The 27,008-nt window shown below is 36.4% G+C and overlaps 1 protein-coding gene across 9 annotated transcripts in view; it reads right to left on the bottom strand.

The window, feature by feature from the left end:
• Window positions 1-27,008, bottom strand: part of LOC120311809 — a 113,816-nt gene that overhangs the window by 75,204 nt on the left and 11,604 nt on the right. For 8 of the 9 annotated variants that reach the window (XM_039351801.1, XM_039351809.1, XM_039351828.1 and 5 more), the window contains 9 exons: window positions 24,148-24,311; window positions 21,796-21,911; window positions 18,481-18,596; window positions 17,060-17,269; window positions 13,938-14,081; window positions 11,521-11,684; window positions 5,753-5,865; window positions 4,675-4,787; window positions 1,932-2,144 (listed from right to left, as the gene is read on the bottom strand). In XM_039351801.1, coding sequence (XP_039207735.1) covers window positions 1,932-2,144; window positions 4,675-4,787; window positions 5,753-5,865; window positions 11,521-11,684; window positions 13,938-14,081; window positions 17,060-17,269; window positions 18,481-18,596; window positions 21,796-21,911; window positions 24,148-24,311 — 1,353 coding nt within the window. The remainder of the gene's footprint in view (window positions 1-1,931; window positions 2,145-4,674; window positions 4,788-5,752; window positions 5,866-11,520; window positions 11,685-13,937; window positions 14,082-17,059; window positions 17,270-18,480; window positions 18,597-21,795; window positions 21,912-24,147; window positions 24,312-27,008) is intronic. The other variant, XM_039351873.1, reaches the window with a different exon arrangement.

The following is a 27,008-nucleotide window of genomic DNA, read 5'->3' as shown; positions in this document are numbered from 1 at the left end:
GAGAGGGGACAGAGACAGGAGAGGCTATAAAAGGAGGCAGTTTTGGCGGGAGAGGGAGAGAAAAAAAGATGCCAGAGAAAGAAGCAGAAGAGAAAAGGCTTTTATCAGAGAAGCTATGAGAGAGATGGGGAGGGAAGGCTTTTGGAAAGGCGTGTGCGTGAGAATGGGGATGATTTTGGAGAGGCATGTGCATGAGAATGGGAAAGTTTTTGGAGGGACGTATGCATGAGAATGGGGAGGATTTTGGAGGAACATGTGTGTGAGAATGGGGAGGATTTTGGAGAGGCGTATGCGTGAGAATGGGGAGGATTTTGGAGGAACGTGTGCGTGAGAATAGGAAGAGTTTGGAGGGACGTGTGTGTGAGAATGGGGAGGATTTTGGAGAGACGTGTGCATGAGAATGGGAAGGATTTTGGAGGGATGTGTGCATGAGAATGGGAAGAATTTGGAGGGACGTGTGCGTGAGAATGGGGATGATTTTGGAGGGACGTGTGCGTGAGAAAGAGAGAAAAGGCTATTTGTGAGAGAAGCCATGAGAAGAGAAGAGAAGAGAAGAAGAGAGAAGAGGAGAGAAGAGAAGGAGATGGGAATGAGAAAGATGGAAGGAGAGAGGGAGGGAGGGAGGAAGCCTAACCCTAATCCCCTCAACCAGAGACCCCCAGATCCCCCCCACAGGTGCTCCCCGACCTGAGCGATGTAGAGCTGGCCACACAGCCACACTCCCCTCCCCACAGTAACAATGCTGATGCGGCTCTCAATGAAATCAAGTTTGACATCCCTAATATAAAAAGAGGAGGGGGGAGAGAAGAGGAGATAAAAGGAGGAGGAAGAAGAAAAGAGGATATAAAAGGAGGAAGAGGAGAGAGGAGAAGATATAAAAGGAGGGGAGAGAGGAGAGGATATAAAAGGAGAAGAGGTGAGAAATTTGTTAAATGAATTTTGCCCCATTTTATGACTTTATTTGCCACATTTGTTAAGTGAATCACTGCAGTTTTTAAATAGTAACATAGTTGTTAAGTGAATCTGGTTTCCACATTGACTTTGCTTGTCAAAAGGTTACAAAAGGGGATCACATAACCCTGGGACACCGTGACCATCATAAATATGAATCAGTTGCCAAGCATGCAAATGTAAATCACATGACCCTGCTACAATGATCATAAGTGTGAAAAATGGTCATAAGTCACTATTTTCAGTGTTGTTGTAACTTCGAACAGTCACTAAGTGAACTTTGTAAATCAAGGACTACCTGTACTTTATCATTTTTTTCCTTTTTTTTTTTTTTTTGGTCATCAAGTTTTTGACACCTTGCTGGGCGACTGGTGGAACTCGAACACTGCCATAGCTTAAAAGTGGTACAATTGGTGAAAAGGTTGAAAAGCCCTGCTCTACATGTTAATGGCCAATGACAGGACACGTCTTTTATTTTGGATTTTACAGACCAAAGTAAAATGAATCATAGCAAATTCTTACAAAGACTGCAATGACCAGTCAGGCAACATTTTGCCTCTGTGTCCTAGAATATTTATTTTCTGCATATGCATTCAATTTTTGTGAGCTTAATTCTGAAGTCCATCTGTTCCCTTGCTTTATTACAGAGTTTAATAGATGAGCTTATCTATAAGAAAGGAATATTAATTAAAAGTAACAGACTAAGCTTTGATTCTTCACCTGCAATTTAATAATTTTGAACTTTCTATCCCCTAGCATAGTCATACTATAATCATAAAAACTGTATCTGGCCTATTTCAATAATTTTATTTGTGATCCTACCTTACATTTTATAAGATATTCAAGTTTAATTTTGATGCTTATTGTATGTCAATATTTTAAGTTTCATAAATCGTCTTTTTCATTCCCCAGTTTACAAATTAATCTGATAAATGCAATGTTGCACCCCCAATATCTGAAAAAATAGAATGGATCCTTACTTGTTTTTAAGTGAACTACATGCTCAGCTGAAGCCAAAACCATTTCTGTTCCTGTGACAGGAAAATGTTCAAGTGGCCAGCTGCTTATTCCAGTACAATTCACACTCATTATACAATGGTATCTTGCTTCTTCAATATCTTCATAATGAGCCAGACCATAAGGACTCAGCATTATTTTCGCAGGGTACTCAGTAAAAAATTTAGAAACATCAGCTTTTTTTGAAGTAACAAATAAAAGATGTTAACAAAATTATGGGATGTAAATGTAACATGAATTATAGAGTAAAGGTAAAGGAAACTAAATCTAGTCATTTACTAATTTACCCATATTTCCCAGATAAATAACCATGATAATTTTGTGTAGCAAAATACCCCAAAATATTCTATACCATAATAAATGATTAACATATTTATCATTGATCAAGTTCAGATTATCCATGAAAGCATTCATTCACTCATTCATTCATTTATTTGTGTTTGCTTGTTTGTTTATTTCCTGCCTTTACTATTTTTACAAATAACTCAAGGCAGTGAATATAGCCAATACACCTTCTTCTTCCTATTTTCTCCACAAAAATAACAACAACCCTGTGAGGTGAGCTTGGCTGAGAGAGTGTGGCTAGCCCAAGGTTCCCCAGCTGGCTTTCAAGGCTAAGGAAGGACTAGAACTCACAGTCTCTTGCTTTCTAGCTTGATGTTTTAACCACTAGACCAAACTGGTTCTCTCTCAATCAGTTTCAGATGATTATTTATCATCAGTTACAGATTGATATATATTAGTCTTTGAAAGACCACAAAGCTTTTACAAAATTTTAGCTGCTAGTTAAACTGAGGGACCACAGCTTCTGATGAAAACAGGAAAAACATAACATCCTTCAAATGCGTATTAAAACAATGATTATGGTGCCTAATACTGATTCTAAGTATGAGGGCAATTCGGAAATAAACCTCCGTTTGGTTATCAATGACAGACATTCACAGATACAGAAATTTTACTATACACATTAGAAAACTACAACATTACATTACTTTTTGAAATGTCTTAGTAGTAGTCACTTGGCTCCAAATCTGGGCTTTGGGAGGGGGCTGATAAAACAAAATCCCAACGGAACTGCTTCAAAAGTTCTTGGGTGCATCTAGCGGTGTGTGGGTGAAAATTATCGTGAACCAACACATCAGAAGTCAGCATGACCTGACGCTTGTTATGGATGGCTCGTCTGAGTTTTTGTAATGTTTCACAGTAGACTTTTGAACTGATGGTCAAAGTACACTCCATGAATATCACTAGCAGTACTCCTTTGGCATCTTCACATTTGGTGGGATTTTCTATGGCACCACTTCCAGTGTGGTGTTGGTTCACGATAATGCTCGCCCACACACCGTTAGATGCACCCAGGAACTTTTGAAGCAGTTCCATTGGGATGTTTGTGATCACCCCCCCCCCATAGCCTAGATTTGGCACCGAGCAACTACTAAGGAATTTCAAACCTTGTAAGATGTTATGACAAGTGCCTCAATTTGGATGGCAATTATGTCGAAAAGTAACGTAACGTTGTAGTTTTCTAATGTGTATAATAAAAGTTCTGTATCTGTGAGTGTATGTCATTGATAATCAAATGGAGGTTTATTTTTGAAATGCCCTTGTATTATCCCGTTTACTTAGGTAATGTTCTGTTTCAGAAAATTGAGGGGTTTTTTTTCAGCAGGTAAACAAGACTGTTTGACAACAGTCCTATCTTAAAGCCTTCTTGTTGCTTTATTACATGTATACAGTATACCCCTTTTTCCCAGTTCGACTCACACCCCTTTCCTGACTTGAGTTTTCATTTCTTTCCCAATAATTACTACAATTTGAGACTGCTACATATGTTTTCTTTCTTATTAAACTAAATGAAGCTTTTAAATCTGTAATGAAATTATTAAAATCCAGAGAGTAATAATATCATTTCCAAATACATCTATCTCTTCAGGGAAAGATATCTGCCACAAGAACAATTTCCTTTTCATCTCTGTATATCTGTACTCTATTCAAATATGCTCTAGAGCAGGGGTGTCAAATTTGCAATGTCACGTGACGTGTCGCAATGTATCCTGACTTTTTTTCCATTGCCGGCAATGGGGTGGATGAGGTTTTGCTATGATGCATCCGGCCCACGGGCTGGCAGTTTGACACTCCTGCTCTAGAGAATGTGGATGCTTTCTTCAACTGATTTAGGGCCAAACAAGAGAAAGAGCAGAAAAGATAGCAACAAGGTCAAGACAGCTTATGCATTAAATGCCTTATACATTAACGATGGAAACATTTGATCTAGTAGGGTAGCAACTATTTCCCTAATGATGGACCAAAATATAATACTACAATACAAAATCAGAGATTAGTAAATCTCTAAAAAGTGTGAACAGTTTTAGACTTGCAACTGTAAAAAAAGGAATAGGAAACATGATATTTTAATAGGACAATGCTCACATTTCATAGTCCTTCATTAAATGCCACACATGAATAGTAAACTTCTCAATAGTACCTTGCAGTGAATGTAGCTCAGACCCAGCCTCCAGAACAAGCAGGCTCAGACATACCCTTACTGATTTTTTTTTATAAAGACATGTGCTTCTGTATGTAACCAAAAGGCAAATTTGTCACAAAGGCTCTCTCTTCAAGAGCAAGAGAACTAGAGGATTCTGGAAGAGGAGGTTCAAAATCTCCATTCTTATACTTTATGGATTCAGCTGTGTTTCTACATACCTATTTGTATTTTACATATGTAGAAATGCTGTTCAGCACATTGCAATGCTTGAAAGCTTCTTCCTTTCACCATCAGAGCACACCTGTCTCTTGTTGAAGGAAAATCCCAAAGCCTAGTTACAATGATGTAATAAAAACCATAGTTAATCTATCTTGTTGTGCATAGAGTTTTACAAAATTAGTAAGGAAATGCATGGATTCATTATGAATTTAGCAAGCTAATTTCTCTTTTCCTGATCATATACAGCCAAACCTGATCTTTTGAGAAGGAAAAAGCCATGATGCATCTTAATTTCTAATTTAAAACAAACAGCAAATTCCTCTAGAATAAGCATAACTACTGCCTGAAGCAAAAAGCCAGAAAAGACACTAGATACAAAAACACTTTTAAGCAAAAAGCAAAGGTAAAAGCTTCCCTGTCAGTTATGTCCGACTCTTTTAAGCATCAGTGAACAAATGATTAAGGCAGGAAGAGCAAACAGAAGAAAACATTATTAGGCTTCAGAAAATCATAAAACAGAAATATTTAAGAGGTCTTTTGTTTTATAGATGCCACCATATATTTTAATGGTTTTTCATTAGTTTATGGGAAATTACTTTTTTCTATATCTTTTTCTTCTTTGATCTGCACTCCTAATTTTGCTTTTTTCTGCCTCCCCCCCCCCTTTCCCTTTAAAACATTTTTCCCTAGTTCTTTGTATTTTATACTTTTCTGAAATTCAATCAAGTTCTGATTTCGAAGAAAACAATGAGCCTGAGATACGATTTAAAAAAATAATGGTTTGGTGACTGTACATCATACAATCTGTTTCTGTTGTAATTTTTCAATGAGTATTCTTTCCTCCTTTCTTTTTTAAACTGTTGCAACTATGTAACTTTCAATTACTCAAAACTTTAATGGATTTATTATTGAACTAATGTAAATATATTTTTAAAGACCCGACATACTTTTTCTATTATGACTAGTCTATCTTTCTTTATGCTATAAACATTTTTTGAGTTTATAAAGTTCATTTCTTTCTTTTTATCTTTTTGTGGGCGTGAGAGTGAAATAAAACAGTTGACATTGACTGCTTACCAGGTGTACTTCGACACATGAACTGCTCCACCCCCACCAACGAATTCCCATCTAGTTTTCCGCTGTCGCAAACCAATCCAACTCTCCTTTTCCAACATATTATCAAGCCACTTCTTTAAAAAAAAATCAGAATCATTATTAAACAGTATCTTACTTGAGATTTCATGAGTTTCCTAGAATTTATGATGGAAAAGGTTAGGACGAAACATTGAAATTCAGCCCATATAAGACAGAAAAGTTACTTTTGATTTCTGGCAGAATTTTTTTTTATTTATTCATTGAACTTATAACTTGCCACAATTTAATGATTCTCAGTGGCTTACATGATGTGCAGCATGCAATTAAAATAATGATGGTGATAAAATAGCAATGTAAATTACAAAATAATAAACATAATGCCATATATTAAATCAAGAAAATACCCTGCAATCCAGTTTTTAGCCACTTCCTAAAAGTCAACAGGGAGATGGAAGACTGATTTCCAAGGTGAAGACATTCCAGAACAGCAGCAGAACCACAGAATTTACCATGGATACATGATTCAATATGCTTTTGACAGACTATTACTCTCCTTTATACAAATAAATATACATATAAATCAGTTTACATCTCCAACCCAGGTGATCCAAGTGATGCTGTTGACACCCTCTCACAGTGCCTGGAGGCTGTGGGAGCCGGAAGGGGGAACCACAGGCCTTGGCTGAACCTTGGCAAGGTTAGATGAGGAACTATCTCACTGCACTAGGATTGGTGTGCCCCACCTGCACCGGCAGAGGAGGCATGCTACGGATCCTGCTGGTCAAGGAATTCTGACTGGAAGGGTCCAGGAGAAGGTATTTATTTGTTAGGATTTTAATGTTTTAATGATGGCAGCCACTCAGAATCAATTCATTGCGAGATGGGAAATACATACGTACATACATACATACGTACATACATACATACATATGAAACTATATAGTAATGAATTCAGTCTTTTAAAAATTCTTCATTTTTATCTGGTTTATTTTAATGCCATTCTGAATATTTTCTATAGAGCGTTGTTAAGGTACACGTATTACATTAAATATAAAGTATATGTGCTGGTTAATGATCACAATTATATTCTTTTCAGTTTCATAATCATTATCATTTCATTATATTTAGCAGATAATCTGTATACTGGAATTTTAAAAAATCTGATTTCTAAATGGATTGGTTTCTTTACTCACAATTTCAACTGTTTGGCACATCTTCAGGGACTCAGTGAAAATATGATTTTCTAGTGCAAGTCATGCTTAGTCTTAATTTACTAGACACATAGTCCAATTCTCAGGGCAAAACTCTTTAGAACAGTGGTTCTCAAACTTCCTAATGCCGCAACCCCCAACCATGTGGTCATAAGTCGAGGACTACCTGTATTTCCCTGCGGGCGGGGCAGGAGGGCAGGCCAAGGGTGCACGCAGGCCGTCTCCCAGCAACCGCCTCGGCCCGGGAGCGCCGCGCATGCATGGTGCCGCCCCCTGCGCTGGCTGAGGTGTAGCTGGCAAGCGGCAGCAACGGCGCAGGCCGACCACCGGTTGGGCCACCAGCTGGCCCAGCCCAAGGGAAGTAAGCCACCCGCCAGGCCCCATGTGTGCCAGCAACCCTTCCTGCGCCTGCCACTGCCCCGCTAGCCTTACCTTGGCCACCGCACATTCGGTGTGGCAGCAGGCAGGCCCAGTCATTCCTAGGCGGCCATGGCATGCGGCAGCGAGGGTGCAGGGCGACCACCGGCTGGGCCACCAGCTGACCCAGCCCAAGGGAGGTAAGGCACCCGCCAGGCCCCACGCGCACCAGCAACCCTCCCTGCGCCCGCCGGCCTCCCACCTCCCATCCCTGGCCCTCTTTTACTTACATTTAGTAGTTACTCAGCAGGGAGGGGTGGAAAAGTTCAAAAAGCTCGCCTTAGCTGCAGACAACTTGCAGCCCTGTTTGCAGACTGGGACTTTTGGCGGGCTCAGCAGGGCAGAGACAGCCTGGACAATTCCTATTGGCTTTTGAAAGCCAATAGAATTAGACTCTATTCAAGAGAGTCTATTCTATTGGCTTTTGAAAGCCAATAGATTCTATTGGCTTTCAAACGCCAATAGAATAGAGTCTCTTGAATAAAGTCTATTCTATTGGCTTTCAAAAGCCAATAGAATAAGAGGGAGTAGCACAGCTGAGGAAAAGGAGAAAAAAATAGCGGACTGCATTGTTTGGCAACCCCCATGAAATGGTCATTCAACCCCAAATGCGGTCACGACCCACAGGTTGAGCACCGCTGCTTTAGAAGTAATATATGTGCAAATACATATTGTTGCACTTCCTAATGATAATTGCTATCCTTTCTTTTTTATATAATCGTCAGAATCATGGTATAATCACTCAGTGATCTATTGGTGGTACTGCCATCATCAAACTTTTTCCTGATTTGGAAGGGTTTTTTGTCTTTGTCTGTTTTTCTACATGTAATGTGACTTGATAGAAGTGAGGCTGTGAGGAACGTAGTCACTATTTGCTTTAACATTTGAATAAGAAACAGAATTAACTTTTATTATACAATTTTAAAAAAGGGTTTGAACAGTTCCTTCAAGACAATGATGTAGATCCTAGAGAATGCTGGCTCATGGGCAATTACATGGTTTCCTAAGGCTTGCATGCCTTGGGGAATGGTATGAGGCAGCCTTTCGAGTGACAATAGTGGCGTTAGGGCCAAAGTTGAGGCCAGGGTCTTATCTTCAATCTCAATGCTGTGGCCACATGCCACTTTTCAGGGCATGTAGTCCTTAATGGAAATGCATCTACAAGGAGGGAAGTATGCAGTGGGGTACCCTAGGCTCTGTCTTAGGCCTAGTAATTGTCAAGCCCCTGGGCTTGCCATGAGCCGGGAGATGGGGAGGACGCAGCCAGCAGCCAGCCGATGTCCGCATGGGGGCCTTGAGCACCACCCGACTCCCGACAGTCAGTTGGGAGTCGGGTTGGCGTCCGGAGTTCGGCGGGGAACCGACGGGGTCGCTACACACCGCCCGGCTCCCAACAGCCAGCTGAGAGTCGGCCCAGCATGCACACGTCAGCTGGGAGTCAGTACACGCCATGCACCGCCCTACTCCCGAATATTGGCTGGGAGTCAGCCCAGCCTCCGTGTGTCGGCCCAGCTCTGGAAATCAGCTGGGAGTCGGCCCGGCTCCCGGCCAGCAGCTGGGAGTCGGCATGGCCGCGAGACGCCACGGGTGCCTCCCTCTGAGGAAACGGACGCTGGAGACATCCCCACTGCCGGCTGGACATTTGAGCTAAGCAAGCCAGACGAGGGGGGATTATGCCTCACCTTGGCTGCCTCTCCCTCCCGCCGGGCACAGGGGGGAGGAGGCAGAGTGCTGCCTGGTTGCCTGAGAGAACAGCTGGAACAGTGGAGGCTACGTGGGTGTGTCTGGAGGGGGGGAATGCGGACATTGAACTACGCCTTTTATCCATACGGACTGGATGCTGGCTTGCTGATTGGGGTGGGGTTGGTGGGCGGGGCACATCTATGTAAAGCGCTGGGAGCAGTTCACTCCCAGTGCTGACTTTTTCTTTGCATTAAAGTTTCCTGGTCACCTGTTCCTTCTGTGTCTGGAGTTTGTTGGCACCTGGCAGAGGACAGCTGACAGTAATCTTCAATATCTTCATCAATGACTTAGCGGAGGGGATATATTGGGAACTCATCAGATTTGCAGATGAGACCAAGCTGGCAGGAATAGCCAATGCTCCAGAAGAAAAGCTCAAGATAAAGATGGATCTTGACAGACTTGAACACTGGGTCCTATCTAACATTATAAAACATACTATATTATTTAAATCTCTTATCCCTCTTGTTATACTTTATGCTCAAAGTTCTCTATTTTTTCAACCATATTCAAACAAGTTCATGTAATACTCCATCTGGTAGGGCAAGTCAAATCTCTTGAATCTTTCTCTAGTCTTCTTCTTTTGCTGAATAGCTTTCCAGGTTGATATAATCCACTTATCCGGCAGTTCCTGTGTTTTTGCAAGTATTGTTGGGAATACAAATGATGAAATAAGTAGGATATCTGCTTTCTGTCTCCCAAACTCTGATGATTCTCCTAGAAATTCTATAGTCCATTCCGTTTTTATTGTTGTATTAAAATCTTGTAGATTTTTTCCTGTTTGTATTAAATTATAATTCTTTTCATTTATTGCTTCATCAATTTGATCACATTCTTCTAATTTGTGTTCTGTTATCTGATTTGTTTGTTCATTCGCCGTTATTTCCTGGGTGTTTTTTAGTTGCAGATTTAAATTAGAGATATGCTTATTTAAATCCTCAAAGTTGTTTCAAATTTCCTTGTGGTTTGAATCTATTGTCATTTGTATCTGTAGCAACATCCCATAATTTCTTCTTGGAAAGTGTTTGTCTTGCCTTGAAGTATTACTTCTGGAAGTCTTCGATATTCCAGGCTAAATCCTTCAGGAGAATGTGGCATCCTATCATTTTTTGATACTTTAACAATATCCATGTTGTCTCCCCCCTTCAAATAACCTTTCATCAATGTTTTAATTCAAGGGTCAATTATCAGTCAATCAAAATTGCAATTCAGTATGTTAAGCCACTTTAACTCCTTCCTGTAAATTGTCCTCTAAAAGATTACTCAAGAGCCAACGTTTTTCTTTTTCTGTCGTTCTTAAATTTAAACAACAGTCCAAGTATTTTTCTTTCAGACACTTTAATTTTATGGCTGGCCTGGCTCTTCCTTTGTTCCCAGCTGTCTTCAAGGTTATTTACAGTTTCAAGGGAACAGATTATTCTTTGTTCTTAGGCGTCCTGCCAGTTTCTGAACCCTTATTGTTAGTGTTCTGTGCTCTTATTCTCCACTAGGTGTCAGTAGTTGTTCATTTTTCAGTTTTATCAAACAAAAAGTTGTTATTGTTATATATTTTTTATATTTTCATCAAAACCTTTTAAGGTGTAGTCTTAACCATTTTTTTTAGTTTCTAGATTTATCCAGACTGTAGTATTTTAAGTTGAATTTGTTTCTTTCTCCCTTAATATTAATTTGCCGCTTCCGTCTATGAGGGAGTGGGGAGGGGGTCCCCTCCCTTCATTTTTGGAAGTTTTCTTGCTTTGAGACCCTTTCTCAAGGATTCAGTTAAGAGACAGAATAGAGAATTCCAATTCCATGCACGCTATTACTGATGTTCAGGTTCATGCTCTTAGACTTCGGCTGCAAATAGCTTGGGCTGGACGCTGATATCACACTAGCCTTTCTCCTGTCAGGTCAGAGGGCTTCGCCAGATCAAATGAAGTGACCGCCATCCCTTTGTGATCAATGGGGCACCCCTCCTTCATGGTTGCCTCTACGGGGCAACTTCAAACCCATTTAAGGTCCCCCAGGTAGGATGAAACTAGCCATGGGAAGTGGAAGCAGGGATCAGATCTAATGCAGAACAGAAGAACCACATTAACTGAAAAATGTAATGTCAATTGATCATGATGGTTCTGCAAGATTTCATTATGATGACCTATGAGAATGCATTAAACCATGCCATTTAATGGGATAACATCATGTGGATGAAATTTTGTTACGTTGCTTCAGTTAATTTAAAATGAATCTTTTATTTTCTTTATTATTTTTATCATGGCTGTATAACTATTCTAAGATATAGATGTTTATGATTTTGAATTATGTTGTTTATGACCAAAAGTCTCTCAATTGTGACAGTAGAGAAATTTAAGAAATAAAAAAAATATCTCTACTTAATTAGTGTACCTTTTCATTTTCATCTCCAATCCGGACAAGATAAGAATCCTTGTAATAGGAACACTGTTTTTCTGCCCAATCAAAATTCCCTTTCTTTTCCATTTCAAAATAATAGCAATGTTTACCATAAAACCACCATGGTGCATTATGGGGACATTTTGGATTTTTGAGGCCTGAAAATAACACAGAGTGAATTTGAAAAATTATACTAACACATATTAAATGAGAGCAATACCTTTATCTGCAAAGATTAACAACTTACAGTTTTAATCCTGATCAAGATTTTAACATTTTAACATATATTCAAATCATATTTAGTAATTAAAAGCCCACATTTGAAATTCAGAGACAGCTAAATTTTGCTGATTAAAAAGTTTACATGCAAATCTGTATACTGTACATAGAAAGAATTTTGCAGTTACCTGGGGCTTCTCCCTCTCTCCCTTCTTCCTCCTTCCTCTTAAAATTATATATTTATGAGCCTGAAAAAAATCGCTATTTATGAAAAATTGTGAGGGAGGACATAGTTGTGAAACTATTTTGGCATCCCAAGACAACTGTACTGCTTTGTTTATTCTTTTTCATTTGCAAAAATAAATGCATCCATTCTTAGCAAGAGGCAGTATTCATCAGTTTTGCTTTACTAAACATCAATACCAGCAAATTCTGATAGGTTTTCTAAAAGTTTTGTTTCAACTTTGTCTCATTGAAGCTATTTCTAAGAGTATTGGAGCAAGGGATGGTGCTCAGAAGCAGACATCAAAGTTGTCCAGAAAGAAAAGTTAATTCACCACACAACTTTATTCTTTAATCTCTGTAAGAGTTTTTAGTTAGATGAACAGGCTGCTCAGAGGAATATTAAATAATTAACAGAGGCTGAATAGTGGAAATAAGTCATAGTGTTTCTATTTTTATGAATATGTTTATGACTAATTGTTCCTGAATAGGGTTACATCAGCAGGCAAAAAGAGAATCCACACAATGCACACAAATTGGAGTAGACCTTAAAAGAATTTAACACTAAACTAAATATCCAAAATTGCTGTCTTCATTTTTCCAGGTATTCTTTTATAAAACAATATCTTAAATAACCTCAAAAGATTTTGAAGGAATGCAGCTATGCAAACGGCAAGCTGCAGTATTTCCTAGGATCTTAACTGTTCATCGTATTCAATTTAAAATTACAGCCATTACAGATAATATGCGTATTTAAAATTCACAGAAAAATTCCTTTTAATTGTATGGAAGTTATAGAAAAGCATACTTCTTTAACATAGGTTTTTACTTACATTACTATGCACATCTGATTAATATTCTTTTTTCCAGTGTTCTTCTAATAAAATTCGTTCTATTGGCATGATAGTTTTTCTTATCTTAAGGCCATATCTATCTAGGTTTTAAGTCATGAACACAGTCTAATCCCAAAGCCAGAAAACTTTTCAGATTCAAAGACAAAAAGCAGTTTAGATAGCAGCCACAACATTTCGGGAAAAGGCATAACTATTTTAAAAAGTTAAAGGTAGGAGGTATGTTTGTTCCTCATGCTCTTTTTTCCCTTCAAATCTGGAACCTCACATAATCCTATCTTTCTTTAATATACTTTAAATTTTTTCTCACGATGGCACTTGATTTGCTCTGATTGAGACTGAGTTGCAATTTAGTCCCATGATGTTTTGTCTGCTTGCTAGTTCCATGCAAAGACTTTGGTTTGGAAAATCAACCCAGAAAATAGGTGTTAATGGGTTCATGTCTAATAATCACGTTCTGATTTCTTTTAAAATATGCACCTTCTATATTTTACATTTTACATTTAATTTTACAATTATTGTCATGGAGATTATAAAGGCTGAATTAATCTATCCATCAGCTGCATCATTTCACAAAAACATACTCATGAACAAAAACTAAATTTCCTTTAGAACATTGAGAGTGCTGGGATTGTGTCACAACTGACACACAACACAGCAGACATGTGTAACTAATAATAATAATAATGATAAAGTTGGAAGGGACCTTGGAGGTCATCTAGTCTAACATGCTCAGGCAGGAAACCCTATACCATTTAGGACAAATGGCTGTCCAGTCTCTTCTTAAAAACTTCCAGTGTTGGAGCATTCACCGCTTCTGGAGGCAGGTTGTTTCACTGGTTAACTGTTCTAACTGTCAGGAAGACAGATATTCCTTTGGATTCTGTAATGCATTGTAATCTTTGATATATAAAACTCAACTAAAATCAGCTTTATGATGTTCATTTATAGAAAAATTAGACTGTTTACTTTATGTGATTTTACAAAGGTTTAAAGTTGCCAACAGATTGTTTCCTTCTTTACAAGCAAATGCTTTACGATACATGCCAGTTGAATCTATGCTACATTCAAAAAAGAATAATAAATAATTTAAATGAAGATGACCATATACTACTGTACCTAATTCACACAGTTCACCTTTGAATTGACCATGGCAGTACAATCTTTCTGGGCAATTTCCAGTTATTGAATTACATCTGAATCCTCCATAGCATTTCTTACAAGGTAAGACACAGTTATTACCAAAGTAACCAAGGGAACATTCTATGAAAAGAATCACAAATCATATTATGTCAACATAATAATATATTTTTTAAAAAATCAACAATTCCCCAAGGAAGGTTATGTAATGAAGCAACCAAATTCTGAATCCAATATGTGATAAATTTCTACAAGGATTCATCTTATTCATATATCGTCATTACGTGAAAGGAATCACCCTAGAATCATTGAAAGTGGTCATGTTTTTGAATTTAATCTTTATTCAGTGCAGAAACCCAAATCAAAGCATCTCCCCAGTAACTACCCAACTATCAGTCTCTCTGTCATATCTGGAGAAAGCAGCTGACTGGGAGTTGATCTCATTGTTGAACTATTGGAACAAAGTTTTTATCTAATACCCCAAAGGAATCTGTTTTTCTATATTTTAAGTCCATTATTTGCATCCTATGGAATAGTTTCACATTTTTTTTGTATGATACATGAATGGTATTACTCTATTTCCACTGCTCCAAGCATATTCAGTTTATCTTGTACATATAACATATCTCAATATCTCCTCATAAGAACTGTTCTCCTGTTCTCTGATTGTCCTTCCATGAATCCACTCCACTTGTCTGAATTCTTAAAGTATGCTGTACAAAACTGGAAATAATACCTAAGATGAAGTCTAACTAACATAGAACAGAATGAAGCTATTATTTTAGTTTCATTTGGATCGTACCCCAGTTGATAAATCCTAACATTTCATTTTTAAAGATTATTTTTTGTAATTTCCATTCTATGGTCATCCACTCACATATGATTCACCCAAATTATGCTGCTAACACATATTCAGCTTGTAATCAAGATTCTAACGGAAGAGAATTTGAAGATTTAGTTTTCCATGTACAGATAGTCCATGGTTATAACCACTCAGTTTAGCAAATATTGAAACTTATGACAATGCTTAAAAAGCAACTTTACAACCAATCCTTATAGTTACAGTTATCACAGCATCCCTGCTATCATGTGGTCACAATCGGCAAGCATTTATTACAATAACCATGTTCTGCAGTCATCACTTGCAAGTTTCACTTTGGCAAGCAAAGTCAAAGAAGAACCTGGCAGAAAGTCATAAGCTGCAATCACATGATGTTATTCTTAATAATCATGGGACATTCATTTAACAATCACAGCAGAACTGATGTCCCCAATCCAGGCATGGCTGCATGATTTTTTTGCTTAGCAATGGAGTTCCAAGTCCTAATTAGTTGTTAACCAAGGACTATTTGTACTATTATCAAAACAGATACTCGCAGTCTACATCTTTACAGTCAATATATTTTCTCTACATGAATAATTTTTTGCACCTGTTTGTTACATATCATCCTGTAATTTACAACTGATTCTTATCCTGCCACAATCATTGAGTTTTAATGTTATATTCTTTGTTAGTTATTACTCTCTTATATAATCTGCAAGCTTAATAAATATACCGTTCATCTTTTGACCTAAATCATGAAAGTTGAAGAACTGAATACTGTGCCTTTTAGCATTCTACCCGACTTTTTTTTTCTTAGCTTGATGAAGAACTGTTGATGGATACTCACTAAGTGGTGGGATTCAAATATGTGAACAACCAGTTCTCTGTGTGGATACTGCTTCTGGAAGTCCATTCTGGGTCTGGACAACAAAAAATTAGCTACCGGTTCTGCTGAACTGGTGCAAACTGGCTGAATCCCATCACTGTACTCACTGACTATGGCTGCAAATCAATTGCAGATCCACTTAATAATATGCCATCTGGCTGATATACTAGACTCTGACCAGAATGTCATGGTGTACTTTGTCAAATGCTGTGCCAAATTCAAGTTATATTATATACACAGCATTTGCACAATTACCTCCCATACTTGAAGTAAGAGTAGTGCAGTAAGACTTGCTCCTTTCATATCTACATTTTCTGGTAACCAATGCATTCAATCAGTATCAAACTAACAGTTCTATTGTTTCCAGACCCTTGTTTTCCTTCTTTTTAAGACAGGAGCGACTCCTGTTCATCTATTGTTCAGAGTTTCTTAAAAACAATCTATAAGGGTCCAGATATATCATTGTCATGTTCCTTCAGAAAACTAGAACACAATTCCCCTATTTTTGTATTCTTCTACTGGTCAGCTGAAGTATAAGCACAGGATTGCTCCTTTATGCACTCTCACCTGGAGGCTGACATAAATAAGAACAATACCATGTTGGCATTCTATTTCTTAATCCCTAGGATTAAGAAATAGAAATAGTTTTTTATGGAAGTACCTTTTGTTATCATTTTAGCACCTTTGCTAAACAGCTGTTATATGTTTTTTCTCTTCCCCTTTATTGTGAATGCATGTATATGTGTGCATATGTGCATGCATATACAAACACAATTTTTTTTTAACCAATCTTGACTCATCCTAAGTTTCAGCGGTTCCAGTGCTTCCTGTATACAATAATTCCATGCTTTGAACTTGCTTCCTTGATGACGTTCTCGTCCTTTCACCTCATCTATGTGAGGGGAAACACAAATTCTCCCAAATACTCCTCAGTTTTATAACAAGCCCTAGTCCAACAGCTAAAACTGGCAGGTCCAGAAATTATCTTTGTTTCCATAAAGAAATGGCTTGCTATTACCTGCCCCCATCCCAATTTCCGAGTTTAATCATCAATGCTTAGATTTCCTGGTGATCTTCCTTCTGCTTAATTATATGAAATCAGCAAACTTGGCTTGATGCTGCCATCTGCTGAGGATAAAGAGTTTACCTCTCAAATAACAGATTTTATCAAATTACAAAATAAAAAGATACAGAATAATCTAGAAATACATTTTAGAATTTGATTTTTAAAAAAATAAAAGTAAGTGGAGCAGTCATTTTAAATGATCTCCCATTTTTCTTGCATACCAAAAGAAAATAAAGGCTTTCTTAAGATTAACATTTGCAAATTCTTTTAGTATGGTAATACATTTCTATACATGTTTGTTTTTGATTTCAGACAAATAAACATACCTCGTTTTTTATATGTAAATACATTTTCATCAGATGTAATAATTTCATCTATACCTCTTGTTCTTCTAAAGAATCGGCTATCTTGCACTATCCCTGTGCAATTGGAATCACTTAAGCAGTCTACTACAGCAGTGGAAAGACCTGTATAAATGTCTGGATCTAATGGTCCTGACAGAAACATATCAGTGTAGAGATCAAAAAGATCTACCCCTAATGGGAAAAGGAAAAAAAAAAGTTTGATTGGCTTTTCAAATGCCTTGCATTGATTATTTATAAGAAGTAATTATTTTTCTCATAAAATTTTTGTTTGCTCCTCAAGTTTGTCTATGTATAATTTTAAATAGGAAAACCTATATTAGAAATACAAATGTCTTCAAACCATTTTGAGATAATTAATTTGTGATCATATACTTGTTGTAATTTAAAATGAAACATTTTATGTAAGTTGATTAATAATGTTTCTTTAATTTATATCCTATCCCTATATTACCGTTCTACTGCAACAGTCCTAGGTTGTTTTCTAAATTAATATAATCAAAAAGTCCACAAGACACAGAAAAACTCTAAATGACATTAAACTCTAAAAAAAAATCTTTTAATTCCTTATGAGCTAAAAGACATTAAACTCTAAAAAAATCTATTTCAATAAACAGTTTGCTCTAAAACATTGGTTTTATTGTAAATAAATACATACATAATTGTTTAACCAATTTTCAGAGGTACCTGCTAAAGGTATCCTGTCAATGATCTGGAAATGCAAGGTGAAGAGATAGTCTTGTTTAAGCTATCCAAGCTTTTTACACTATGGTTAGCATTTTGAATTTTAAGAGAATTGCACAGCTTTTTCTATTTTTTAAAATGAGAAGAAGCCATTCCCTTTAGATAAGATATTATTACCAATAATGTAGCCACTGGAATATCGGAAAAATTGGGAAACGCTTGAAAATATATTTGGTATCTCCCATACCTCCTCTATCTGTCACCATGTGGGAACTGAAATATAATTTAGTATAGTTAAAGAACCTTGTTCAGTGAGAGACTAAAACCTCATATCTGACAGCAGAAATAGTAAAGCACTCACAAAACTGAAACTAGAAGAAATAATACAAATGTATTGGTTATTGCTTTGGATGGAGCTTTAATTCTATAGTATTATTATATTTTTTACAGGAAAAAGCTCCAAAAACATGCATCAGTGATATTTTTACACACACACAAACACACAGAGAGAGATTGCTTCATGAACACGAGGAAGGATGCACAAATATCGTTGTACCACATCATGCACAGAGAACATAATTGGAAGGGAGAAAGATACAGTAATTTATTTATAACTAAAATCATGCATATATTATATATTTATATTAAATGAAAGCTTATAAGCTGAATGTAACTTTGTCATATTCCAATACTCTACTTACTTTCCTTTCTCTTACAAATCCACTTATGTTTACCAGAACAATCTATCTTTAGGGCTGTGTTATTAACAGGATAAAAACCCACACATCTTCCAGAAAGATTCCCTTCCAATTTCAACCTGGATGAAAAAGAAAAACTGATGAAATATTTCATTGTATATTTTTATTTTGGATTATTGGTTTCTGAGAAATTTATAGATCACAAAATAATAAAATTTAAAAATATATGTCAACAAGAGGACAAAAAAATGGAAACCATCAGAATACAGCAAATAAAAACATTAGTGTAAAGCTGTAGTATTATAAAACCAACCTTCATGTAAGTTTTGTAAATCTTTGCCATCCATAACAAACATTTTTATGTAAATAAAAACTTAGCATTAGAATATGTATATCATAAATACAAACATTTATTTAGGTAAAAGAAATATGAACTATATTCACAAATGTTATTTCTCTTGCTAATCACAAATCCCATCTTACTGTTTCAGATAAAGTTCTACATAGTTTATGTCTATTTTGTCCTCTTGATTTTTTAAATTCAAATGATGCACCCAAGAACTTTTGAAGCAGTTGCGTTGGAATGTTTCTGATTACCCCCCCCCATAGCCCAGATTTGGCGCCGAGCTACTACTACTACTAAGGAATTTCAAACCTTGTAAGGCATTATGACAAGTGCCTCAATTTGAATGGTGATTATGTCAAAACTTAATGTAATGTTGTAGTTTTCTAATGTGTATAATAAACGTTCTGTAGCTACGAGTGTCTGTCATCAATAACCAAAAGGAGATTTATTTCTGAATTGCCCTCATAGATTTATAATTGAAATATTTTTCAAAGCTTTTCTTTTAGATCTGATGGATAAACAGGTGAAAATGAAACATGAGACTCTGTTTTTATACATGACATCAGCTACAGGTATATTATATGCATAAAGATAGAAAGAGGAGCATACACCCACAAAATAATGGATTTTGAAATTTATGGAGCTAGCTGAGATGAAGAAATTGACTGCTTTAATTAGAGACAATAATTTAACTAAATTTCATGTAGTTTAGGGACTCTTTTTCTACAGAATAAGGAGAAAAATGAAGTTTTGGCTTTGGGGTTGAGATTTTTTATTAAATTGAGGATTGAATCCATTTTTAACAGCATTTCAGTGGTACTAAACAAATGAGATAAAGCCACATATTTTTAAAGTGGCTGGGAGAATATTTAATCAAAAAACTCATTTTTAGCATACATATTCAAATGAATGAAATATGCACAGAGATACATGTATTCCTCAGTTACTGACTACTTTGGAATGGAGTTAGGGCTGGCAATAGTATAAACAGTTCCTCTGCACAAGAGAAAGAAGTTCAAGTTGCTATTTTTGTGAGATCTTACTCAACAGAGACGTCATTATTTTTATACAAGTCTGTAAACATCTAGAAACAAAGTTATAACTCGGAGCCAGCGCAGGTTTGTTAAAAACATATCATGCCAAACCAATCTTATTTCATTCTTTGAAAAAGTGACTAAATTAGTAGACAGCAAAATGCTGTGGACACAGTGAACTTAGACTTCAGCAAGGCACAAAGTAGACCACAACCCACTTCTTGGTAAACTAGAAAAATGTGGGATAGACAGCATCACCACCAAATGGATTTGGCTGACAAATAGTACTCAACGTGTAGTCCTTAATGGTACTAGGTCTACATGGAGGGAAGTAAGCAGTGGGGTACCACAAGGTCCCGTCTTAGGCCCAGTACTCTTCAGTATCTTCATAAATGACTTAGATGAGGGAATAGAAGGGGAACTCACCAAATTTGCAGATGACACTAAGCTGGCGGGAATAGCCAACACCCCAGAAGAAAGTTCAGGATCCAAAAAGATCTTGAAGACTTGAAAAATGGGTCCTATCCAACAAAATAAATTTAACGTGGAGAAAACCAAAGTTTTACATTTAGGCAGGAAAAATCAAAGGTATAAGTACAGATTATGTTTTTGAACCAGGTGAGACCTGGTTCAAAAACAGTAACTGTGAGAGGGATCTTGGAGTCCTAGTGGACGATCACTTAAACATGAACCAACAGTGTGTAGCAGTAGCCAAAAAAGCTAATACAACCCTAGGTTGTATAAACAGAATCAAAATCACATGAAGTATTAGTGCCACTTTATTAATCCTTAGTAAGACCACATTTTGGTCACCACATTACAAAAAAGATGTTGAGACTTTGGAAAAGGTGCAAAGAAAAGCAAGGGCTTAAAATGATTAAGGGTCTAGAGACAAAAACATATGAAGAACAGTTACAGGAATTGGGTATGACTAATCTAGACAAAAAGAAAGACTAGGGGGAACACGATACGGTATTCTGGTATTTGAGGAGCTGCCACAAAGAAGGGGAGGGTCAACTTATTTTCCAAAGTACCAGACAGCAAGACAAGAAACAATGGATGAAAACTATTCAAGAAGAGAAGCAACCCGGAATTAAGGGGAACTTCCTAACAGTGAGGACAATTAACCATTGGACCTTCAGAAGTTGTAGATACTTCATCACTGGAGGTTTTTAAGAAAAGACTGGACAACCACCTGTCTGAAATAGTATATGGTCTCCTGCTTGAGCAAGGGGTTGGATTAGAAGACTTCCCAGGTCCCTTCCAGCTCTATTCTGATTGATCAAGTATACGAAGTACAAAGCATGGGTTTGTTTTGTAAAAGCCTGGCAATGAGTTTTTATAATACATGAGGATAAGTCCATCAGAAAATATATTTGCTTCCACGATTTACACATATCCAAAATAGTTTCTTTAATGTCTTAAGAATCCAAAACAAGTAACATCCCAATATAGTACTCTCTGTAAGGCATTCAGAAGAATTTCAATCTATGGGGTTATCGATTCAAGTAAAAAAATAAATAAAAGTTAAGAGAAGAAGGAAACAGTTTTTTAAAAAGTCAGATAATTCTGTCAGTACTATTTTTCCAGTGATAGAAAATGAACTGAGTTCAAAGTGGAAAACATGCTTTTCAACATGCACAGTGAGATGGAAATTAAAAACATCTTTCCACCAAAAAGAAAACTCATCTCTAAATGTTCTAAAAGCACATTGTGCATTCACAAACTTCCAAAGAAATGATAAAGAACCTGCCATTTCTCCATCAGTATCATTAATATCATATCATTAACAGGGATTTAAAAATTGTCCAAGATAGGAAAGGATGCAAAAATTGGGGGAAAATATACACATTTGAAAATGCTAAGTCACTTTTTTTTTGTTTTCACAAAAACATATCTCAATCCTAAACTAAAATCACTATAAGCAATTAACTTTACCACTGTAATTCTTTAGCTGCCGATTTTGAATCTGACCAAACCCATATAGCTGTTCTCTTCCTACTATTTAATCCAATCCACCAAATCTCACGTGAGGCTGCAGATGATATCCAATCCTGTCAAAATTTTATAGAAAGAAGACTTTATTCTTGTGTTAGAATAATTTTCAATAGGGAAGAATGAAAATTTGGAATTTCTTCTTTTGCCCCATTATTGTGAAGTTTCCAAATATAGGAAATACCAAAAGAATAGATTAAGAAACACTTATCTCCATTTCTATTTTAAATGAAACAAAAAAATGTTAATATATAAAATAAATTAGGCTATGTTAGGAAATACTCAAGCAAATCTACATGTTACTTTAACTTAAACCTTACTTTGCCCTAACTTTACATGGCAAATGTGAATTCTATATTGTATGAAAAAGAAAAGGACTAATTCAGTGTTTCTCAACCTTGACAATTTTAAGGCATGTGGACTTCAACTCCCAGAATTCCACAGCCAGCATTGCTGGCTGTGAAATTCTGGGAGTTGAAGTCCACATGCCTTAAAATTGTCAAGGTTGAGAAACACTGGACTAATTAAATAGCCTTTGAAGTAGAACAGATTTCATTTTTTTCTGTTAGGCATTCATCTCTAACACCAGAGGGCAGCATATACCATGCAGAGCTAAAATAAATCCTTTTTTTTCTAGCTCAACGCAAATTGAGGAGTTTTTGAATAACATATTCTTAAATGAAAATTAAATTTACTGAAATATTCAGAAAGGTGATTTGTATTCACTCTGTGAATTGGATAAACTTGCTACCTTTCATAATCACCCAATATTTGTCAATTTATTTCTAAGCAAAATAGTTAAAATAAAGCTCAAGTACTATAATCACCCTAAGTGCAATAAACAAAAAACACCCAAATGTATGTTACATATAGTCCAAATTACTTCTAGTTAATTAACAGAGCCTTGTACATTTCAAAAATAATTCAACACTACATCAGATATCATGCAACATCTCTCTGCCATTCATTAAAGTAGCTGATCTTTTTCAGAAAATAATGAAAAATTAAAGACATTTTTAAAGTAATCATGTCTTTTTTCAGGCTTGTGCAGAAGCCTGAAAACTGAAAGCTGTTCTGCTTATGGGAGGCTCAAGTACTACTTCCAAATCATTTTTGAAGAATGCAAACACTTATTATTTACCCAACTGCTATATATCTATATACAGGCAGTCTTCAACTTATTAAGCTCAATATTTATGTTTCTAAGTGAGAAATTTGTTAAGTGAGTTTTGCCCTATTTTGCAACTTTTCTTGCCACATTTGTTAAGTGAATCACTGCACTTATTAAATTAGTAACACAGTTGTTAAGTGAATCTGGTTTCCCCACTAACTTTGCTTGTCGGAAGGACACAAAAGGGAATCACATAACTCTGAGACACTGCAACCGTCATAAATGTGAGTCAGTTGTCAAGCATCAGAATGTAAATCACATTTGGATTCTTGACGACTGACTCATATTTATGTCCATGGGGATGCTACAATGGTCATAACTGAAAAAATGTCATTAGTCATTTTTTTCAGTGCCCTTGTAACTTTGAATGGTTACTAAATGAACTGTTATAAGTCAAGGACTACCTATAATACACTAGAAAAATGAACCAGAGGAACAAATGTTTGTGAAGACTGAATCTCTAAATAAAATGCCTTATATTTAAAATGAGATGCCCTTAAGAGAGCTTAAACTTCAAAACACTATAGGTCAATCAATCATTCCTATTTTTTTAATTACTAAGTTTATTCTTTTTTAGAAAGCACATGGAAACTAATTAATGGTTGCTCTTTAATTTGTCCTTCATATGATGAGAATCATATACACACAAACTTATTATTATATCCAAGAAAAAAAATTATGCTGGTAGAAAGATTAGAGGCATAAAATTAAGGGGAAAAAAGGCTTCAAAATGATGTTCAAAATAGAATCTCTGAGACCGAGAAAAAGAAATTCAAAGATATATATATATGTAAGTTATATAACAAAAAAGTCTAACAAAGTGAGTTCCATATTTTAAAGCAGAGGAGAGAACGAAAATTAACTCAGAGCTTCCAAGGATTTCACTCAGAATGGGTCAATATCCTCTGGGCTTTAAAATTCTGAAACCGTAAATATACAGAATCTTAGAAAACACTTCGGTGAAGTAATAAGAGAAAACACAACATAAGTACTAATATATAACTAATGTATTTCAAAACAATTTGCAATAAAATCTAACAAATAACACACACATATTCACATATGTACAAACTTATATGCCAGTTTTGAAATGATTTCCAATTTTTCATAAAATGCATCAGTACCATTTCACTTTTGCTGTCGATCCAGATCAAGTCTGTACTTCTGAATCGTCTACACTGTTTACGAGCAAATATCCAACTGGATTCCTTCTCGGCACTGAAATAATAGCAGTTCTTTTCCCAGTATCTCCAGCCAGAAAATTGAGGACACCATATACTGTTCAAAGCTACCACAAATGCAAGTAAAGAGTTAATTTTACAATATCTGTGCTGAAGATAATACTACAATCATTTTATATCACTTTTAAGCTTAAATATTTTCTCTCTGAGCTTGGTGGTTTTCTTGCAGACATTTCATTACCAAACTAGGTAATGTCATTGTAACCACCAGGTTCGGAGAGCACCAAGGACCCCACAGTTTAACTCTGAGCTACAAATATTCTCATCTATTAAATACTTTCCAATTTTTATTATGCAGTTATTTCTGTAACGAATAGCTTTCAGAATACTTGAAAGATAATATACAAATGTAATAAATAAATTTATTGCAAGTATGCAACATGAAGCATTCCACCAAAAATACCTCCTAAAATTAATTCATGCCAATAATGGAATGCATGAGAAATTCTACCAATTTAAAATTCTTCCCAAATTTATTTTGTTTAATCGCCTATTCCTTCACATAAAAAGTCTCCATATTTAGGCTATACTGAATAACCACTGTACATTATTAGTTTTTAAGTCAGTGCCCTTATATTAAGTTTAAAACACTGCAAAAATATGGTGCCATAGCAGAGTAATATTTTCCTTTTTCAAAAAGTAGTCCTTGTATTCTTTCTTAATTTGTCATCATAAAGATGTCATGAACTTTTTGCAAATTACATTTTCAATAGACTATGAAAAGGCTTTAAAAGACCAATAGGGTATCTCAGGGGCTGCCATAAAGAAGAGGGAATTAAGCTATTTTCCAAAGCACCTGAAGGGCAGGACAAGAAGCAACGGGTGGAAACTAATCAAGGAGAGAAGCAACCTAGAACTAAGGAGAAACTTCCTGACAATGAGAACAATTAATCAGTGGAACAGCCTGCCTCCAGAAGCAGTAAATGCTCCAACACTGGAAGTTTTTAAGAAGAGACTGGACAGCCATTTGTCCGAAATGGTGTAGGATTTCCTACCCGAGCAGGGGGTTGGACTAGATGACCTCCAAGGTCCCTTCCAACTTTACTATTATTATTATTATTATTATTATTAAGTAAAATTAATAAAGTAAATAAAATAAAAATACTTTAACTACCAAGACTTCCGAATTTACTTGAACATTTTGGAGAAAGATAACTACCTCTTTTACTTAAGTGGAGAAACTTCAACTTTTTTTCTGTGTATAAAAGCAGAACTACAGAAATTTCTGCATTTGAAATAATGAGGAGGAATGCTAGGCTACCGCAGCAGTAAAAATACCTTCACCATTTCCTCACATATGTAACTTTAGAAGGTCTCACTCTTTTCATGTTTGATTAACTAGCTTTAAAAGCCATACTAAAAGAGTCATGGGGTAAGAGAAGCAGAAGAAAAAATCTGGGATCTTGGCACAGAAGAAAGGAAGTAGTTTAACAGTGTATGTGTTTGTGTGTATGTATATGTTAGTAGATGGATGGATGGATGGACAGACAGAGAGATATAGAAAAAAAAATCTGGGACCTTTACCCAGAAGAAAAAAAGTAGTTTAATAGTGTATGTGTGCATGTGTATTATATATACACAATAGAGATAAGCAGAAGGGAAGGAGGAAGGAGACTTGAGATAGAGGGAACAGATCATTATTAGCAAAATAGAATAAAAAAATAAAAAACTATAGAAACACTAATTACCACTGAGAATAATATAAAACAGGAGCAGAAAGGAATCAGAATCAAACCAGAGAAAAGGATAAGGATACAGATAAAGCATCAAAGTTGGATGGCTACATAGAAAAAGATGTCAGATCACTGTTTAATATCTAACAAAATATATTTTTGTACCTTACACTTGGTAAAGGAGCACAGAGGGCTTGGCCGTGAAGAGAGGAAAACTGTTGCACCAGCAGTAGCCATTCAAAAGGCAGATGGGTATAATTTGATTCAATACATAGTTATACCATCTACACTTTATATTACAGGTACTGCAGTCCTCAAGTTCCAATGTCAAATGGGACTAGGATTGTTTCCGCTAAGTGATGTGACCACATTGCTTAGTGATAGCAGTCCCAATTTCTGCTGTAACTCCAATGTGTGCGGGTTGTTAAATTGGAAACAGCGGGAGCCCCAGATAAGGAGTGCAGGGATGCTGTAGATGGGTGGGGAAGATATGAGTGGTCTGGTACAGTCTGCATGCAAATTGGGCAGAGTGCAGCATATGGGTTGGCATTAGCAGAGGAAGGCTGATGGAGGAGGGCACAGGTTGGTGCAAATGCAAAGGAGGGAGAAGTACACTGTGCAAGAATTTGGGGAGGAAACTTATGACGGCAACTTGCAACCTTGGCTGTCAGGTTTCCCATTGACTTCATTTGTGGGAAGCTATCAAGAAAGATCGCAAATAGCAATCATATGGCCCCAGAACTGTGGACAATCACTTAAATATGAGCCAGCAATGTGCTGCAGCTGCCCAAAAAAGCCAACACAGTGCTAAGCTGCATTAACAGAGGGATAGAGTCAAGATCACGTGAAGTGTTAATACCACTTTATAATCCTGCATCCAGTTTTGGTCACCATAATCTAAAAAAGATGTTGAGACTCTAGAAAGTGTACAGAGAAGAGCAACAAAGATGATTAGGGGACTGGAGGCCAAAGGATATAAGGAAAGGCTTCTGGAATTGGGTATGTCTAGTTTAACGAAGAGAAGGACGAGGAGGGACATGATAGCAGTGTTCCAATATCTCAGGGGCTGCC

This window comes from Crotalus tigris, unplaced genomic scaffold (assembly GCF_016545835.1).
Source record: "Crotalus tigris isolate CLP2741 ecotype Arizona unplaced genomic scaffold, ASM1654583v1 scf7180000017568.12009008, whole genome shotgun sequence".
Taxonomy (NCBI): domain Eukaryota; kingdom Metazoa; phylum Chordata; class Lepidosauria; order Squamata; family Viperidae; genus Crotalus; species Crotalus tigris.
The sequence above is the reverse complement of the archived record's forward strand: the minus strand, read 5'-3'. Positions and strand labels throughout refer to the sequence as shown.